Source organism: Haliotis rufescens, unplaced genomic scaffold (assembly GCF_023055435.1).
Source record: "Haliotis rufescens isolate VD_foot unplaced genomic scaffold, xgHalRufe1.0.p SCAF_4, whole genome shotgun sequence".
Lineage (NCBI taxonomy): Eukaryota > Metazoa > Mollusca > Gastropoda > Lepetellida > Haliotidae > Haliotis > Haliotis rufescens.
In genome coordinates this window covers 7,546,916-7,567,213 of record NW_025964112.1, presented here as the reverse complement: position 1 = coordinate 7,567,213, position 20,298 = coordinate 7,546,916, and the positions used below count along the sequence as shown (strand labels likewise).

At 38.3% G+C, this 20,298-nt stretch overlaps 1 protein-coding gene across 5 annotated transcripts in view; it reads left to right on the top strand.

The window, feature by feature from the left end:
* Nucleotides 1-20,298, top strand: part of LOC124135863 (zinc finger protein GLI4-like) — a 136,272-nt gene that overhangs the window by 106,021 nt on the left and 9,953 nt on the right. For all 5 annotated transcript variants that reach the window (XM_048381708.1, XM_048381707.1, XM_048381710.1 and 2 more), the window contains 8 exons: nt 1,980-2,097; nt 3,571-3,746; nt 4,573-4,701; nt 5,113-5,316; nt 6,435-6,631; nt 7,403-7,517; nt 9,109-9,257; nt 13,628-13,777. In XM_048381708.1, coding sequence (XP_048237665.1) covers nt 1,980-2,097; nt 3,571-3,746; nt 4,573-4,701; nt 5,113-5,316; nt 6,435-6,631; nt 7,403-7,517; nt 9,109-9,257; nt 13,628-13,777 — 1,238 coding nt within the window. The remainder of the gene's footprint in view (nt 1-1,979; nt 2,098-3,570; nt 3,747-4,572; nt 4,702-5,112; nt 5,317-6,434; nt 6,632-7,402; nt 7,518-9,108; nt 9,258-13,627; nt 13,778-20,298) is intronic.

Below are 20,298 nucleotides of genomic sequence, written 5' to 3'. Positions count from 1 at the left end.
GTTATTTGGGTGCAGTTTAATCAGTTGAAATTGTTAAACTGAGAAAATCAGGTTCTGAACAGTATTTTCTTATCCATCTAGTTTCGTCTTTAGCCAACACCACTTCTCTTACTCTTGCAAGTAACACCTTCAACAATTTAGATTTCAGAACAAATGTAATAATCATCTATATTTTCGCATGCTTCATTTTAAATATAGTGTTAGGGCTGAGTTGGGTAACTTGGGTAACTTGGGTACTGGGTCGGAGTAGGGCTCACACCCCACAGGACCCATGGTTAGTCACGTGAGACATTGTATAATGGCTGTAACATTAAAAGGATTTTCATGGTTACACCCACTCTACACAGCGGTAGTTCCTTGAATAAAAATGTGCGCATTATAAACGAGAAAATATGGTATTTATTTATGATCCAAATGTGAATAATGTATGCGAAGAATGTAATTTTGAAGGCTGTTTGTTGTACAGCAGGTACAGGTGGGGTCAGGTAATAAGAAGTCGGTATTGGGGAAGGACATTTGAACTCATCCTAGACCTGGTGTTAGTGAGTGGGTTTGGCTCACCAGTTACTTTGTTACGGTGTCCACCTGTGTGGGTACAATCCAGGGGGTTGTTCCACAAAGCGATCAGCACTACGACTGTCGTAAGTCTGTGTTAAAGCATAGGGTTACAATTTCGTCTCAGCGCTACGACTGTCGTACTTCTGTTAAGGCATGGGGTTACAATTGTCTTAGTGCCAGGGCGCAACTAGGCTGGTAATTCTGGGTCAGATCGTAGTGCCACCAGTGGCTATTACGATATATGTCCCTTCTATGTTCCTCTTACTGACCAGTCAGATTCCACCTCTCGTATCACTTGCATTTGCTTCAAACCAAATGGCAGCGCCCAGTCAAGACAATCTGACTGATAATCAAAATCTATTTAGTGATAAGATGGGTCTTACTTCGCAAAGTTGATCAAATCACGTGAGCACATTGATTAAAAACATAAAAGATTTGGGAAATATCTGTTGATGCCGACTTGGCGGTACACATGCTTTGCAAATCCTGCAATCGACCAAAATCTGCACGGCAGGTTCCAAACCAGATGTTGATTGCGTTATGTAATTTTGAAGGGACTATGCATAGACTCGTTAGTTCAGCCAAAATATAAGTCCATAATTCCAGCCTAGTTCGACAAGGGTGGAAATTGGACTTTTATAGTCAGTTATCTCCCTTGACTCAAGAAGATGAATTATGTGAAACTCTCTTATTACTTCAAAAGTAATGTGAAGGCATGGGTGGTCAGTTGTCTACGGCATGTTTGGTTTGGTGTGTTTGTTGTTTAACTCCGCACTCAGCAATATTCCAGCTATATGACGGCGGTCTGTAAATAATCGAGTCTGGACCAGACAATCCAGTGATTGATATCATGAGCATCGAACCATGCAATTGGGATCCCTACCATGCATCAACCAAGTCTGCTAGTCTGACCACTTGATCCCGTTAGTCGCCTCTTATGACAAGCATGGTCGCCTTTTACGGCAAGCATGGGTTGCTGAAGATCTATTCTTCCCCAGATCTTCACTGGGAGTCTAAGGCATGATAGGTACTTAAGGCGTGCCACAAACCTATGGTCTTGGTTTGAATCCCAGATTCACCCTGATTATATTTCTAGGTGTGTCAGCACCATATTCATTGGGTTTCACCAAAGTAGTAAACATCTGAGACCTGCATTACTTTCCTCCCACATCAACCTGACACCCTGTGATATAACTGGAATACTGTTTAAAGTAGCATTAAACCCATCTCACTCACTGATAAGCATTTGAGTCAGGTACTGTTTTCTTGAAATACTGCTTGCCCCTATTTGGCACATCAGGTACAGTTATTCAGATAATACAATCTTTCCAAGTCATATCTGTATTTAATTAATTGGTTTGTTTTTTACGTATATATATTTGGAGACCTTCCAGACACTAATGGTTTACTTGTTATTTCAGGATATCACTACAGTCATGTGCCATACCCTATAAATGCACCCCTCCCCATCAACGTCTCCACATTGGAAGGCAGGTACCACTGGCCTCCCGCAAGTCCCTACCACCAGCCTGTTCCAGGGTAAGGCTTTGTTGGTTTCTTGTTGAAAGCCCCTTTAGCAATATTACAACTGTACGATGATCGCTGGCAAATAATCATGTCTGAATCAGACAATCCAGTGATTGATATTATGAGCAATGCTTTGCACTGTCAGGGTACGGTGACATGCTGGCAGTGAAGTCACCGAGCCACTGAGTCGCCTCTTGCGACAAGCGTAGCCAAGGTTCATACTGGAATATTGCTTGGAAATAAATTAAGATAAGATAAGAAGATTGCATGTTAAAAACATACAGTAATTTGTGTCCTAGAGAATTTAGTTGATGTAGATTTTTGGAAACTTGTGGTTATCTACCTTTGAGTTGTCATTTGCAACAAAGTAGGCAAGGTTCATACTGGCTTAAAAGGCCTTGACTATTAAAGTCAACCTTGAAAAGACTTGAAAAACGCCAAAATAGAATATTTTCAAAATAACATATACTTATAAAAGTATTGAAATTCATGACAGACATAATTTATTTTAATTGTTGGTTGTGAAAATATATTTTATTGAAAGATTTGGGATGTTCATACTGCTTTTTAGGTCTTACGACTAATATATATTGTGCTGGATTGTAGAAGAATCTGTAACAGACTAAGGCTAATAAACCCAACTAAAAAAGCCTTGAAAATGACAGCTGAAAGCCTGGAAAAGGACTTGAATTTTAATGTTCTTCTCTGTATGAACAATGATAGGTTGATGTGGACCAGTCCAAACCTAGAGTCCCCACCAGGCCACCAGAGAAAGAGGCCTTTGACAACTAGATAACGTTGTTGGTTGTACACAAGATTATCTCTCTAGTGCCTCTCTTCCAATTTTGGGAACATATACTTATAAAGCATTTATCATTGAATCCTTTGATGTAAAAGATTTCCATAATTCGACAAAACAGCCCTATTCACTTCAGAAAATCTGGTTCCTTAATTGTGAAAACATTGTGGCAATGAAAAATATAGGTGTAACATAAGTGTATTGACGATCGGTTCAAGCATAGTTCAGATATATTGGAGTTTGGGTTGAATTTACTAACCCTCATTTATTGGGAACTGATGTGAGTGTGGGTCGTCATCTGTATTTCTGTTCAATCTGTGGTTCTTGACAGAAATAGTCGCGAAGAGGCCATCAGAAATGTAATGTAATTGTAAATGCAGCTGAAGAAGTGTTTGGAACATTAGTCTAAAAGTGGCTGGATAAAATATACTTATTTCTCCTTAAATGCTTTTCAGCCAAATTATTTTTACTTCAGAACAGATTTGGAGTTTGATTGAGCTGCCATCTTGGCCAACATTGTCAAGCAGGATGAGTGTTTAAATGCAGTTGTATTTGTTTGGACTATTCCTTGGAAATGAATTAAGATAAGATAAGAAGATTGGATGTTAAAAACATACAGTAAATTGTGTCCTAGGTGAACTTAGTTGATGTGGATTTTGTAAATTTGTGGTTCTATCCCTTTGCAGGTTGCAAGCGGCCAGTCCCGCCCAATCAGATATTTCATTGCTTAGTATGCGAAGTCACCTTATGAGCGGGGAAACAGTCACTCACCTGGCGTCTCGTATACACTGGGAACAGCTTCAACGCAACTTTTACCAGAGTCCTTTCTCAGGCCGAAGATTCAGCCCAGCTAGTCTACCTGGTGAGTCAGTGAGTGAGTCAAGTGTTGCTTGACACCCAATGGGCATTAGCTATTTACAAGGCGAGAGAGTGAGTGAGTCAAATATTGCTTGACACCCAATGGGCATTAGCTATTTACTAGGTGAGAGAGTGAGTGAGTGAGTCAAGTATTGCTTGACACCCAATGGGCATTAGCTATTTATTTAGTCTACTAGGTGAGAGAGTGAGTCAAATATTGCTTGACACCCAATGGGCATTAGCTATTTACTAGGTGAGAGAGTGAGTGAGTGAGTCAAGTATTGCTTGACATCCAATGGGCATTAGCTATTTACTAGGTGAGAGAGTGAGTGAGTGAGTGAGTGAGTCAAGTATTGCTTGACATCCAATGGGCATTAGCTATTTACTAGGTGAGAGAGTGAGTGAGTGAGTGAGTCAAGTATTGCTTGACATCCAATGGGCATTAGCTATTTACTAGGTGAGAGAGTGAGTGAGTGAGTGAGTGAGTCAAGTGTTGCTTGACACCCAATGGGCATTAGCTATTTACTAGGTGAGAGAGTGAGTGAGTGAGTCAAGTATTGCTTGACATCCAATGGGCATTAGCTATTTACTAGGTGAGAGAGTGAGTGAGTGAGTCAAGTATTGCTTGACACCCAATGGGCATTAGCTATTTATTTAGTCTACTAGGTGAGAGAGTGATTGTGCTTGTCAAGGATTGCATGATGCCTTATCATCAACTAGCTATGGCTATTCTACGAGGAGAGAGAGTGAGTGAGTCAATTAGGCACCAATTGCCCCTACACATTGTCAAAGGGATGATATTTTGACACAGATGTATTCTGTTTTTGCAGGTCTACCTCTACCCGGCTCGGGGTCCTTCAGTGACTACCCACCGCCATCATTCAGCCAGCGGAGTATATTCTCGGAGATCCCCCCAACACCAGGGAGTGGCAGCATCACACTGCCAGGCTCTCTAGAGAGTGAGTTCCACCCCCTCAAAATGGTCCTCTATCTTCAAGACTATAATGATCTTCTCAACTCAAAGCATTTTTGTGAATTCTTCACACTGAAAAGTTCATTGCTATCTATAGTTTGTCAAATATGTCACACTAATGTAAGCTCTTAATCAAGGATTGATGAATTTGTTTTCAAAGTTTGCAATTATTATTTTGAAAACATGAATATCTCTTTACTAAATTACTAAATTGCATGTTTGGTATGTCTAAACCTACTGTGTCAAATGTATTAATTTGGACATGAAGATAAACATGGCATTAAGATTTTTACCAAGAGAAATCGTTCTATCTTGTTTGATTTCAATCCAGTATTAACACTTTCTTTGTGTTTTTAACATGATGAAATTGCCTTAAAAAAATCTTCCATCTTTCCAGGTTCTCGTCTAACGAGTCCACGGCCTAGTATTGGTGGGGGAAGAAATCGGAAAAGAGCTTTATCGCAATCCCCGATCTCCGACTATCTGGACATTCAAAGTTTAACGCGAAGTTCAGAGGGGTCCCTCCAACTGACGCCCTTCCTGCATCACAACTCACGGAGTTCTAGTGCTGCCAGTGGCTCCTATGGCCATCTCTCTGCAGGTAGGGAAATACGCAAAATATTGCCTGTGTTTAGTATTCAAATCACTTTAATTAGGGATAGAATTAATTCATTGGAATCAAACGAAAATAATGATTGTAACATTTGTGGTACCTTGTATTTAGCTTTATGCTATTGCAGGTAATGCACTTTTTGACACAGGCCATGAAACTGGTACAGTAGGTATCTGGAAAGAATGAGACGTACAGATGGGCCGGTTAGACCTCCCTTTTCATGCATAAACTCATACAGCCAACAGGCAGATTATTTTGGGTGAAATACCAGATATTAATAAATATATGCCATATCTTTTTGTGTTGATATATCAGCGAGGTGCTTATAAAGAATATTGATGTTCTCTGAGAAAAAATAGGTACCTACGTGGACCCTAAATATCGTATTAAGTGTCCATGGTACATAGAAGTACAAAGAAGTTGTTGGATGACTAATTGTTTTTTGTGTGCCAGTCCCCAAATAGGAAGCTGACATCAATAATAACTTGTTCTTAACCTTTTCAGAGTTAGAAATAGTTCCAGATTTTCTATGTACAAAGAATCAGTCTTTGGAACCTAAGAAATATTTGTATAACTCAAAGAAAATATTGTTCAGTATTTGTTAAGTATCTTGCAAATCTGTTGGTAGCTGAAAAATAGGGAAGGAACATGGCATGGAATGATGAGTTCCTGTGTGTATGTCCATGATGTAACACTGGAATCTGCTCCCTGTTAAACACTGACAATAACACTCCTCTACAATGATAAGGCTTGTGTATGCCCTGCCAACAGGAAGCACGCTGTAAAATAAACCCAAGTTGAATGTTGTGTAGTATCATTGTACATGTTGTGTACATTTTGTTCTCAGGTATATGGAGGGGCGGTCGGGTAGCCTAGTGATGAAAGCGTTCCCTTGTCACGCCGAAGACCCGGGTTCGATTCCCAACATGGGTACAATGTGTGAAGCCCATTTGTGGTGTACCCGCCGTGATATTGCTGGAATATTGCTAAAAGTGGCGTAAAACCTCACTCACTCACTTTCAGGGATATGGGCCAGTGCCCACAATTCAACAATTGTTTTGTCTTTTTTCTGTGGATTATGAGAGTCTTATGTTTCTGTGTTCCAGCCTCCCTAGGGGCAGCCAGCCCTGCACACCAAACAATACCACAAAATCCATATCTCCGTCATGGGAGTCTCCCTGGCTCCCCCTTCTTCTACCCCTCAGTGATGCCCCCCATGGTGGGGCGGGTCCCCCCTCATGGACACACCATCCTCCCTCCATCATCACAGTCTCTCATACCACCATCCAAGTTTGACCCACAGGTAAATAGAATACTTCAATAGTAATGTATACATTGTGTCTGATGGTCAGTATATAGTGTACACCTGCGTGCCTTAGGTGTGATGTCTGCGGTCGGCTTATCCTGCTGTCAGCCAAGTCACTACAGCCATTGTAAGTCTTGATAACAGTGATTGATAACATGAGCAAGAATCAAGGATGTTGCACCCACGCTGATAGGATGTTTTCAGGAACAGTAATCAAATGAGTTGATCAGATTATATGGCAATTTTTTTTCTCGGATAGTACCAAGTTTTCCTGCTATGCACTGAATATATATACTACTTAAAACAAGTTAAAGAAAATAAGACCCATGAAGATCTAGCATAAAAAAGGTTTTCGGCAACCCATGCTTGACGTAAGAGGTGACAATGCTTGTTGTAAGAGGCAACTATCGGTATCAGGTGGTCAGGCCCGCTGACTTGTTGATGCATGTCATCGTTTTCCACTCGCATGGATCGATGCTCGTTATGTCAATCACTGGATTGTCTGGTCCAGACTTGATTATTTACAGACTGCCGTCATAAAGCTGGAATATTGCTGAGTGTCGCGTTAAACAGAAAAGAAACAAACTAAAGAACACCAACAATTAGAAGGCTGTGTGTTGCAATAACCACCAGCCATGACCGATTTATCAATACTCAGGAACAAATCGGGTGTTGTTTAATGTCTTTGAAGTTGTATATGTGTAATGTTCTGTGAAGTAGTGAGATGTGGTTGGGAGGAATGTGTAACAAAGTATTGTTTGTTGACAGTCTCAGATCTCGACAACGGCAGCTCGCGATGCCGGCAGCAGCGTTGTCAGCAGCACCATGGATCCGTCCTCCGAGGCCCGCAAGTCGAAGATAAAGAAGGAGGTGGAATACCATGGTAAGAATCAACCAGGCTGGGAGAGAGAGGTGTTGAAAACACACTCCAGCTAAGATAAAGCAGGAGGTACCCGCTGTAGTTTTCAATTTGAGTACAAAAACTATTGTAGAGGAAAAATAATACAGCTATGTGATGGCGATCTGAAAATAATTGAATCCTGGCCAGACAATCCTGTGATTGATATCATGAGCATCAATCATTACATTTGATGACATGCAATCCTCCAAGTCAACGGAGCCTGGCGACCCGATCCATTAGTCATTCTCAGCAACTTGATGACCACCCAAGTCTTTATGATGGACCGTCTCCGTGGTGTGTCGGATCAAGCATGTGCCCATCTTCCCAGGGCAAGAGACTTAACTGACTATGAAAGACCAGTTTCCACCCTTGCCGAACTAGGTTGGAATATTTCGTGGCTCAATCGTAGCACCACCAGTGGCTATTACTAGTTACATTCCTTCTACGACCAATCAGATTCCACCTCTCATATCACTTGCATTTGCTTCAAACAAAATGGCGGCACTAGTCAAAACAATCTGATTGATAATCAAGATATTTATTGTAATAAAACGGTTCTTACCTCAAACCACTTGAACACCTTGATTAAAAGCATGAAAATATCTGTCCAAGACCAGTTGATGGTACACGTGTTCTGCAAATTCAGCAATTGTCCAAAGTCTGCATTTTGTTATGTGATATTGGTTTGACTATACATAGACTCAGTAGTCCAGCCAAAATGTAACTTGATAATTCCAGCTTATTTCAGCAAGAGTGGAAACTGGTCTTTTATGATAAGTTATCTCCCTTGCCTTGGGAAGATGGCATTTGCCCAGAAATTGGACTGTTAATGGTTCAGTCCCTGGCCATGTCTTACCAAAAGCCATTAAAAGATGGGATTCGTTGGATAAAGCTGAAGGCTTAGTGTCAGTATATTGTGTCTGAGTGGGATAGCCATGTCAAACTGAAGCATGGTATCTCAGTGAGATAGTACTCTAAACTGGCATTAGTCCGGACTTGTACTAGCAGCCACAAACATGTGTACATTGCAGTATAAGTGCAAAGATCTTGAATGCAATATTAAACCCCATTTCACTTCACATCACCTTTTATGACCACCAATATTGCATCGGAGTCCCCTTCGGAGACCATGGTGCAAGTGATGAGAAGAAGGGTCGTCAGATACAGTAGGCCATACAGTAATAATAATAATAACTACAGATTTATATAGCACTGGTATCCAGTTCGAAGAACTGCTCAAAAGCGCTTCATTTGAGTCTACACAAAAAAGAGACATTACACAGGAAAACAAAAAGCCTCAATACTCCAAGAAAGATTTGGTGAAAAGATAGGTTTTGAGTCTTGATCGGAACAAAATAGGACTGTCAATGTTCCTAATATCCAATAGCAGCCTGATCTATAGCTCAAAACTCCGACCTCCAAAAGTCGCCGTTCTAACACTAGGCACAGAGAGTAGGGACTGGCAGCTTGATCTGAGAGATCTCCCAGGCACATACTCTTCAAGAAGCTCGCTGATATAAGTAGAAATTGGAAAAACATTTTATCTATAAACATGTTTTCATTGGGATTTCAGAGGATATTTGCGATGAAGAAGACGACCGTCGGGAAGGCCTGCACAAAGATGGACACATACCTCAAGAAGGGGAACCAGATTTTATCGAGACACACTGCCACTGGGTAGATTGTTCTCGGGAATTTGAAACTCAGGATGAACTTGTTAAGGTATGTGTCTTGTGATATTCACAAGGATGTAGTGTACCCTGTCCACATCAGCTCTGTCATCCTCCTCTACACAGGAAATAGATCGGGGTCCCCTGCCACCCAAGGGATATACGTGAAATAGTCACGGTCATCATCACTTTGTTCATTATGATTGACTTCATTGTGCTAATTGTTACAATGTTTACATTGTTTGCAAAGGTGCCCATGGTAATGTGATGTGATGTGAACACACTGTCCAGGGCTCGATTTAGCTATAAAACATGTACAACCTAATATTGAAAAAAACAACCTAATATTTATGCCTACATTAAAAAAAATTCAAAGTTGTGTCTGACTAATCCTTACTTGTCCACACAAAAATCGATCTTTGAACAAAAAGTTTGTTTACCCTACTACATCACTGATCCCTGTGTTACGTGTAATATGTCATGCTTTCTTAGGCGGGACATCATCAAACTGGGGGGACTTCACCCTACTACATCACTGATCCCTGTGTTACGTGTAATATGTCATGCTTTCTTAGGCGGGACATCATCAAACTGGGGGGACTTCACCCTACTACATCACTGATCCCTGTGTTACGTGTAATTTGTCATGCTTTCTTAGGCGGGACATCATCAAACTGGGGGGACTTCACCCTACTACATCACTGATCCCTGTGTTACGTGTAATATGTCATGCTTTCTTAGGCGGGACATCATCAAACTGGGGGGACTTCACCCTACTACATCACTGATCCCTGTGTTACGTGTAATTTGTCATGCTTTCTTAGGCGGGACATCATCAAACTGGGGGGACTTCACCCTACTACATCACTGATCCCTGTGTTACGTGTAATATGTCATGCTTTCTTAGGCGGGACATCATCAAACTGGGGGGACTTCACCCTACTACATCACTGATCCCTGTGTTACGTGTAATATGTCATGCTTTCTTAGGCGGGACATCATCAAACTGGGGGGACTTCACCCTACTACATCACTGATCCCTGTGTTACGTGTAATATGTCATGCTTTCTTAGGCGTGACATCAGCAAACTGGGGGGACCTCAAGATTATGTGAACATGTTCCTGTTACGTTTTACAGCGATTTATCATTAATTTAGGTGACACTTGCACTTGACACTTAAGGCCAGGCTTTCTGTCTTATTTCTACTTATGTTGGTGGTAGGAGGAAATGGGGAGAGAAACAAGTTTAGAGTCGGCAGCAATTCATATTTCATTCAAGTTTATAAGATAAATTTTGATTATGGTACATTAAATGAGGTTTATTTTTTTACAGTTCACTTATTTCTGGTCAGCAGGATAAAAAAACACTGGTTTTCAGTTGGGAATTATGGACTGTCTGTTTCTTAGGAATTCATGTTGAAGTTCTTCACCAACCCCAATAAATTATAGATTTAATTAATGTGTCAACATAATCTGTTATTCCTCATAGCTTGTAGATTAATCTGTAAATATCCAGCTTAATTCAGTGTCTGTGTCACGTGGAACTTGCCTGGATGGCCTCGTCCGGTAATATGATCATGTGTCGTGTCCTAATGATATCGTATCCTGTTAATACAATGCTGCAAATATCTTCCATCAATTGAATACATCTGTATCTTGATATAAAGTACTTGTAGAAGGTCATTATCTGTAATATGTAATATACAAAATATGGGCTGTCATGTACATTTGCACAACGTGTTGGGGAAAGTTTCATCGTTCAAGATGATAATGCACATGCTCATCATGCCAGGATTGTGACCCAATTCTTCCAACAGCAGAAAATCCATGGCATGCCATGACCAGCACTCAGTCCTTACCTTTCTCCTGTTGAACAATTCTGGAACGTCATTGGCAGACGTGTACGTCAACATCCAAATCCACCCACCACTCTCAATTAAATCATACTCTTAATTTATCAATCTGAATCTCATTTGCTTACTCCTGAATCCTGTATGCTGCTTAACACAAATATCAAAAACATTAAGAAAACAGTCTGATTTCAAGTAAAATCAATCACTTTTTTATATATGGTCATAGTCCTCCTAAATGTTACACTGTAACTATATGTACAACTTCATGGCCGTTAATCAGTCATGGTCTGATGAGACTCGGTGTTGCTCTCACCGATGACAACATAGGTCAAGCTAACATTGGTCAACTCTTCAGAAGCCTGCCTCAAAGAATTTGTGCATGTCTTGCCAACAGAGGTGGTTTTTGCCCATTAGCAGTGACGTTGGCTGCAAAATGCAAATTTGACCCCTAACCTCTTTAACAACCTAGTGCGCCACCATCTCATCACACCAACCATTAGATCTAACCACCTACTCCCAAGCAGATATGATCATATCATTTCCATTTACCAATTCCACATAGATCAGAAGATATGTCTTGATGATTCCCACTATCCTGTACTATTTTGGCACAGTATATATATCTGTTTGTTTGTGTATGTGTGTGTCTGTTTATTTAGGCATCCACTATGTCAATAATACAACTTTACTTTATGACAAATATTATAAATTATTTCTTATTAAATACAGATTTCTGTATGTGATATGGTCTTGAAATTGCCTCCTTGACATTCAGAAAAGACATGTGCCAATATCTCCAAAATAAGCCAGGATTTGATCCCAGTACTGTACTGTCTCCTTTAGACTTATAAAACACAGCAAGCATTTTGTACAACATTGCCAATCAAATATTCCCATGGCGGTGTTGTAGAGTGTGAATTGTTGTGTTTTATGTGGCCTGCATATTGATAACATGAAATACAGTGGCCTGCGCCAGATGGTACGTGATGCATTACACAAAGTACAACAAATGCAACAGTATTGTAATTAAGTATAATTCAGTAATCTTTGTGTACTCAACGCAGCAGCGGAGTGCTGGGTAAGATTTAGCCTTGATGTTCCTCCTCTGCATGTTTCTGTGTATTGTGTCTTGTTTCTTCAATATTAATATTGTTTTACTTACCTGCGGCTCAGGTAAATATATGTCATAGCCTCGTTAACTCGATATAAGTCGATATCTCAAAATCTGCTTGGTTGTAATGTTTTAAACTCTGCACTGATGACACATCTATTGCCACTTTAACAGGGGCTTTCAGAGTCCTTATCTGATACATATATGTCATCGTGACCTGTTACTTAAACACTTATGGATTTTCTTTCTTTTGGGGCATATAGTACGAATGTGGACTTTACGAACATGTTTTTGTTTTTATTTCTTTTGATTTTTGCTCTGATGTTGACTATGATCCTGTATGTCCTCATGAATCTATTGATTCCCTGGCTAGTAAACTAAAACCTATGTAGGTGATAGTAACAGGAGGCATCATTTGATATTGTGCAATGAGTTCTCATTTTATTTTGAATATACACATAGTTAAGTCTTTGTCATTATCAGATGTTTTGAAATGTTATTTAGCATGAAGAAAATATTAGTTATAATAATTATGCTTTGATCAATGAAAAAAAAGTTTACTGAATTTGGTTTTGGTGTTTGGCTCTCCTCTCTCTTTTTCACTCTTTTGATAATGATATCAATATTGATTGAGATTCTGCTTTTTCTTGATATTGGTACCTGCTGATCAGTGGTTCATTTATGGATCATTTGAAAGCTTGTTTCTATCAGTGATTGATTTTGAGCATTTATATCAGTGATCAATAGTGAAGCTCATTATCCGTAAATGTTTCGGCCTATCTCATTACCAATCAATGTCTGTGTAGCTTCACATACAGGTAAATATGTCAGTCTCATAATGCATATACATGTATAGGCTTTGAATTTGTTTTTAAACACTTGCATGACCTACTTGTCTCTGATACAGCAGCTGTCGGTGTAAACCCACACAGCTCTCACTGTGGTTATTGGAGACTTATTGGCTGTGGTTTAATTAATGCAGAATAATGTCTTATATGAGCAAAACCAGATTGGGGTTTCCAAATATTTTGTATCTGATATGGAAAACAAATAAAAAAATATTTATTACCCTGTGCAAAGATATTATGGATTAACAAAATGGAAGTCTCTGTTGGGTTATCAGCTAAAAATAGATTTAGAGGGATAATCAGATGTATCTAGTTCAACACATCATAATGAGATCACATTAGTGGCAACATCAGTGTATGAGGGTGGATGATTTGAGAATCACGTTATACATGGCTTGTTGTCGAAAATGAAATACAAATAACTGTTCTCAAAATATATCTATTAGAATATAAAATAACGAACAAAGAGTTTAGAAAACAGAAACAAACCGGATATTGTGTTACTGTGTTGCATGCATCTGTATTTCTGTTGTTGCAATGTTTGGTAAGTGGTCCTTTGTGTGATTTTGTGAATACTGTACATGTTCTAATTAGTGCAACATTGTTTCAGCATATCAATCAGGATCACATCCAGGCCAACAAGAAGTCATTTGTGTGTCGGTGGAAGGAATGCTCCAGGGAAGAGAAGCCCTTCAAGGCGCAGTACATGTTGGTTGTTCACATGCGACGACACACCGGGGAGAAACCTCACAAGTGTACAGTACGTACACCATTGTTCTTTAGCATGGCCTCAAAGATCCACTGTGTTATACATCCATATGAGGGTGCCAACCCCTTCCTCTCCTGAATCCTGAATAGCATCTCTTTTGCTCACCTCTGAATCCTGTATACAATTTAACATAAATCTCAAAAACATGAAGAAAAGAAGCCGATTTCAAGTAAAATCACCAAAAAATATTATTAAAATATATATATACATTAATATAGTATTGTGACGTCATTGTCCTCCTAAATGTTATGACATCGTGTTACTTAACGTTACAATTTCATGTCCGTTATTCAGTTATGGCCTGATGAATACGATTGAGTGAGTTCCACGTACCACACTGCTGAGTCCCTAATTCCCTCTAAAAGAAACCCCTGCACCCTGCAGGAGGGGCTGACAGTCTCCAATGTGTTGTCATCTATACCTGGGACTATGTGCCTTTGTAGCTTCATTTGCAGTCGGGTTTGAATGACATGATGCTAAAAATAGACATCCAAAGTCTTCTGATTTGACTAAATATATTTAGGGCTCGCTTGATCCTTGAATTTAGAATTTTGTCCGCTTACAGCAAAGGTGAATTGGAGTAGTGCCACAACATTCCTTTAACTATGACATCACTGCATTGTAATTTTGTTGTGTGATGTCATAGCACTGTATGACATCATCAATGGAGTGATGCACATTAGAAATTGAGTGAAATACATAAATGTGCAGTTTCATAACTTTTTGGAAAAAGTTTGCTCACTAACATTTAAATGTTTTGATGCCATTTTTTAGATAACATTTTATCCATATATGGTTCAAATATTTAAAAAGTTAAATACTATTAAGAATATTTCTATGCAAAACTGTTAACCCGATGAGCTAACTGTGAATTTGGTGTGGTTATTAATAAGCAAGATGAGCGCCGTAGAATGCACGTTTACCCCTAGTCCTAATTTCTTTAGTATCTGAAAATGAAGAGAGTCTCTGGGCTCCTTATTATTAATTTTTTATTAAAATAATTTAACAAATATTTTTTTTCTGTATAATATGTACCAGATGTTAGTCTAGTTTACCCCCTTCATTCGTTAATTAGACACTGAGATGAACTCAATTTTGATTTTGAGAATACTGATCTTAAAAAAAAGTTAAATCCTTTAAATACAGCACACTTTGGTCATAGATAGGTCTCTTTGCACCAAATATGTTACTATGCTGAACAAAAAAAGTTAAGGATCATTAATAACTTTGTTTAGGATATTTTTATGAAATTGTGTGTTCAGGCTTCCCTTCAATAAATATCCTGCACATATTCAGGGGTGTTTCTGTCTAGTACATGGTTCTTTGTATGCCAAGTCTATGTGCAGTGCAAACCTCTCTGGTGATAATTTGCCATTGATTTCAAAATTTCAAAAACATTCACATTTGGGATGATGATTTTCTTATTAGTCCCTAAAGATAGCTGATGGCTACAAACTTGGATACGAAGTTTGGATTTCAACAACATATAGCGACCCAGTGGAGAACAGGTCTTCAGCAACCCATGCTTGTTGTACGCTACTAACGGGATCGGGTGGTTAGGTTCACTGACTTGTTGATGCATGTCATCGTATCCCAATTGCATAGATTGATGCGCATGATGTCAATCACTGGATTGTCTGGTCCAGACTCAATTATTTACAGACTGCCATCATATAGCTGGGATGTTGCTGAGTGCAGCTACAACAATAAACAAACAAACAAAACAAAAAAGATAGCTAAAATTTGGATAATGGCTGTAAATATTGCAGCCAGTTCATCATTTTAGACAAATGAAGTGTAGAAGGAAGCAATCCATTGCAAATGAGTAATGGCAGCACCAAGGAGGAAATATGATGGGTGTGCAGTATCATGGAACTGTTCTGGGTGAACAATACCTTCCAAATGGCGTGCTGGTTTTCTTGGGGAATTAGTCAGCAAAGAGCCAGAGTCACAGGAGACTAATCACAATTTTATTTACAAGAACAATTAACAATTTACAATATACTTAGATAATAACTGAGGGTGCCACAGAGAGTCGGTACACACTCTGGGCTGTGGGAGAGAGGTCTGCTTGGTAATAGAGTCAAACCCCTTCTCTCCTTCTCTCAATCTCTCTGGACCAAGGCTTATATAGCCAAGGTCACCTGACATTTAGTAAGTAATAAATATAAATGTAAACAGTAAATCATCAGTGACATACTTGCACATCCTGTTCAGGATGGCAGACGGTCGATGTACACAAAAATGGGGATTAACAAATAGGATTAGCATCTAATAAATAACAGCAATTAAATGTTTCAAGGCATATAGATGTCATGGCTCCAGGGTAATGAGCCTTTGCAATTAAATGTTCTTTAGACAATGGGTGTCGTAAATTAGTCACCATGACAGCAGCATGGCATCCACTCCTGTGTCTACCTTATGTAATAATGATAAAATTATGAAACCATAACAAAATTATATTTGGGATAACACTTTCTTAGTAAAGTACAGATTCTAGTCCTTTTGGGGGTGGAGCCCCATCCCTGATAAGAACCGACACGGCCAGAGTGAGGCACTTAATCGCCAGCACACAAAGTCAGCGATCTAACCCACTCAGCCACTGAGGCTTTGTGTGCTGGCGATTAGGTGCCTCACTCTGACAGTGTGGGTTCGAATACCAGATGGGACTCAACCCCTAAAAGTACTAGAATCTGTACTTCACTTGTTATGTTAGACCCCTTTTTAATGACATTGTGTGTTCACATTACAGTATTGTCAGGAATAATGTGATTGTGTCATATGCATGGTAACTGAGGCGTTAGTGATATTATGCCTTAACAGGTGAAATACTCGTCTAACTATCACAGTAACGGGTAAAGTTGTTAGCGGCAGACTGACGTGTGTGTTCACACACACCTCCACAGCATGCAGCTTGAAATAGCTGCCGCTAATCGGCAAAAAACAATGCATCTCTCATCTCGTATCACGCCAGACTATTTCTGCTGCTGCCTCACCTGTAGCCCACGCTGATGTAGTGGTGAGATACGGGTTTGTTATCTCACGGAAATAATGAGATCTTCCTAGTAAATGTTATCCAAGCTGTGCAAGGATGGTCGCCAATAATAACAACTCTGAGTAGTTTTCCACCTGATAGTCTCAGCAGGTGACAATTAGTTGTGCGGAGAGCACAAGCTAACTGAAATCTTATCAATATTTTGAACATTATTTGAAGAGTTGATGTGTTATTTCAACAATTATTTCTGCATTTTAAACAATTATTACATTGAAACCACTGTAGTATGTTGTCAGGAATGATACATATTGCACAAAGGAGGAGAAGAATGCTTTTGGAAAACAGTGAATATTTTTCATGTCAAAATCACCCTAGATATTTGTCCATCTGTCACATGAATTCAGATGCAAATGTGACATTTGGGTAACAAATATATACAAATACAAATCATTTACATGGAATACAGTTATAATGTTTCTGTATTTTGAAACAATATAAACTCGCCCATTTCCCACCACATGGCTTATGACATTTGAAAGAGTTAATGCAAGCATTACCCAAGCCATGATGTAAGATGGCTTGGCAGTTGTGTGAGCTGTGTGGGATGTGTGTAATGTGTGACCACACCCCTCCTTGTGTCAGTTGATATGGCAACCCTCTGTTGCTGTAATTGGCTAGTATGTCGCTATACAAACACATTACAACCTGCATTTATTCAGCTGCTCACCAGAAATATACTTCCACTGAGCTTTTAGCGTACATTTGTTTTTCTTACTGGTGTAATGGATCTAGCTTTAATGTCAGTGTTTTAATGTCAGTGGTTCATGTAAATACAGTTTACAGGGACTGATAATTTCATATAATTTTAAATTTTATTTTATTTAATTTAGATATGAGATTTAATTTAATTTAAAATAAATCAATATAAATTTTAATCTGAAGTTAAGTTGTATGTTTATTTGGTTAAAGTTATTTTCAAAAGTTCACTTCAAATAATTTTATCAAAATTGATTCTATGTTTATGTATGAAACATATTTGTTTCATTGGGCCAAGGAAATTCTATGTCTTGTACAGATTTTCAAGGACAAATGGTCAGGTCAGGATGTGGATAGTTCAATATCAAGTCATTTTTAAATTCATTAATAACATTAGAATTTCAGATATTATTTTGAAAATAAAACTGAACTAAAGTTTGTACCAAACACACTAGTGCCCGGTCGGCCTTTGCAGGAAATATCCTTAAGTTCTTACTTTTCGTAATGGTAGTTATGGTAGTTTGTTAGATGCACTAAATCCTACAAAACTTGTATTATATATGTAAATGTGTGAAATGCTTGGCAAAAAAGGAAATACTCCACTTTATAAAATGTTAAATAGTATGCTATATTTATTTTAATAGCACGAAACTATGCATAGTCATTATTATTGAAACAAAGAAATTTACATTTTTAGAATTTTGTTACACGACTATAAAATGAATTTTACTGAAAAAAACGTATTTATTACAATGTATGCATATGTATTAGATCAAGATACACAGTTGTCAAGCAACCTTTCATAAAAAACAATGATTGATATTAACAGAACCTAGACACCAGCATTAATAAAGTGACAGACTGTTCAACATATGGTCAAGGGGACATAACTCTGTGATGACTATTGATTTTTCAGTTCTTTGTGTTTATCCAAAGCTTTAATAAAGGAAATCAGAGAGTGTCCTTTTGACACTGATATGGGATGTCAGTGTAGCTGTCAAATGCTCAAAGCTCTTTGTATCCAAGTTCAGCCTGATAATCTAGGCATTAATTCTACTTTGTCGACAGTGGAATAATATTTGTTAGACACTGTGGCCTGCAGCATCATGTCCAATCAGAATGATTATGGTAAGTTGGCTAAAGTGTCTTATGGGAAATATGTACATGCTTGTAGGAAATATACTTCTTTAGGAGATTTAGGAATAATTTTATCTCAAGGACTTTGTATTTAGTGTCAACTCGAATTGATTTCAGTGCAGAAGGGGAGACGAGGGATGCCATTTTAAGGCAGTCAAGTATCACCCTAAATAGTCATTACGTAGTTGAACAGTAAAAGTATGTCGTTGTTTGGGGATATATGTATGTGTGTATTTACATTGTGGTGGCATGCCTTGGAGTTGTAAGTGCACCTGAGTTTTTGATAAAAGACACAAAAGTAGATTGTTCTGAAGCAGCCAACTATTGTTTTAAGTACTTTGTTTTTAGTAAATGTTTGAAGAGTTAGAAGTTGGTATGATTGATAGGGATGTCACGATTCACAAATATATTGATCATATTCTCAGAGGATATGATACGTGTTACACACTTATCTGCATCGATTCATATTTTGGTCCTGTATCCATTCATATTTCAGTCCTGTATCGTTCAGAGCAAAGAAATCATTATCTGGGCAAATTGGGTCCTATCTACATTTTAAGAAACAATGTTATTATTAATTTATGCAACATTTACATTGTACAGTGTAGATGTACATAGTTAAGACTTCAATCCTGTTCGTCTTTTTCTAACTGGTGTTGACTCTAAAGTTGTATCTGAAATAAAGTATTGATTTTTATTTTCAAATGAGACTAGATATTCAGGAAGTTGCAAGCATTTGAATAGTATTAATGCACTATGAAATATAAAGAATTCATGCAAAATTGCCACGAAATAAGTATCGCAATACATATCGTATCATAAACATATTGCGATATGTATCATAGCAGGGGACAGTCATACTGACTTCCCCAAGTGTTAAAAATGAAGTGATTAATTACAGTGATTCTTGCTTTTAATTATATAACAGTAATCAAAATGGTTTTCAAAACGTTCACCTTATGAATCTGCCAATGTGGAAGATTCTCTAATTATAGCTCACCTGATTTTCGTATGTATGTAACAAGTATGTAATTAGTTTTGTCTTGTATTTTTGCACATTACCCTGTTAACAAATCTTTGGGAAATATTTTAGTTCCAAACGAAAACAGGATAAATATTGAAATAAATGTAGACATTGTGAGACAGTTTGATATTTCAAGCCTTTACCAATATTTGTGATATATGTTTTATGTTGATAGTAGCTCCAGTGCTAACATATGCTCATTGTAATTCATCGTGAAACAATTACTTTCATGCTCAGTAGAGCGGGCAATAAATTAGTATTGCAGCATATTGCGATATAGGTATCTGACTTGCTACACATATTGTGATATATTGGGAGCTAACATGTTTGACACTGATTGACACTGATTGTACACGCAGGTCCTATTTTCTACATACTGAAGTTAAGGTCACCGCCATTTTGTAGTCATGGATACAGGAGAGATAACAACATGAGAGAACAATCACTTCTGCGTTTCCGTCATTTTGTCAATCAATTCCAAAACATCATTTGTGAATGAATTTCTGGGTAGAGTTAATGTGAAACAATGCAAATAATAAGGAAATTAAATATTTTATTATTATTTTTACCCAAAATTCCGAAACAAAGAAGAAATATAGC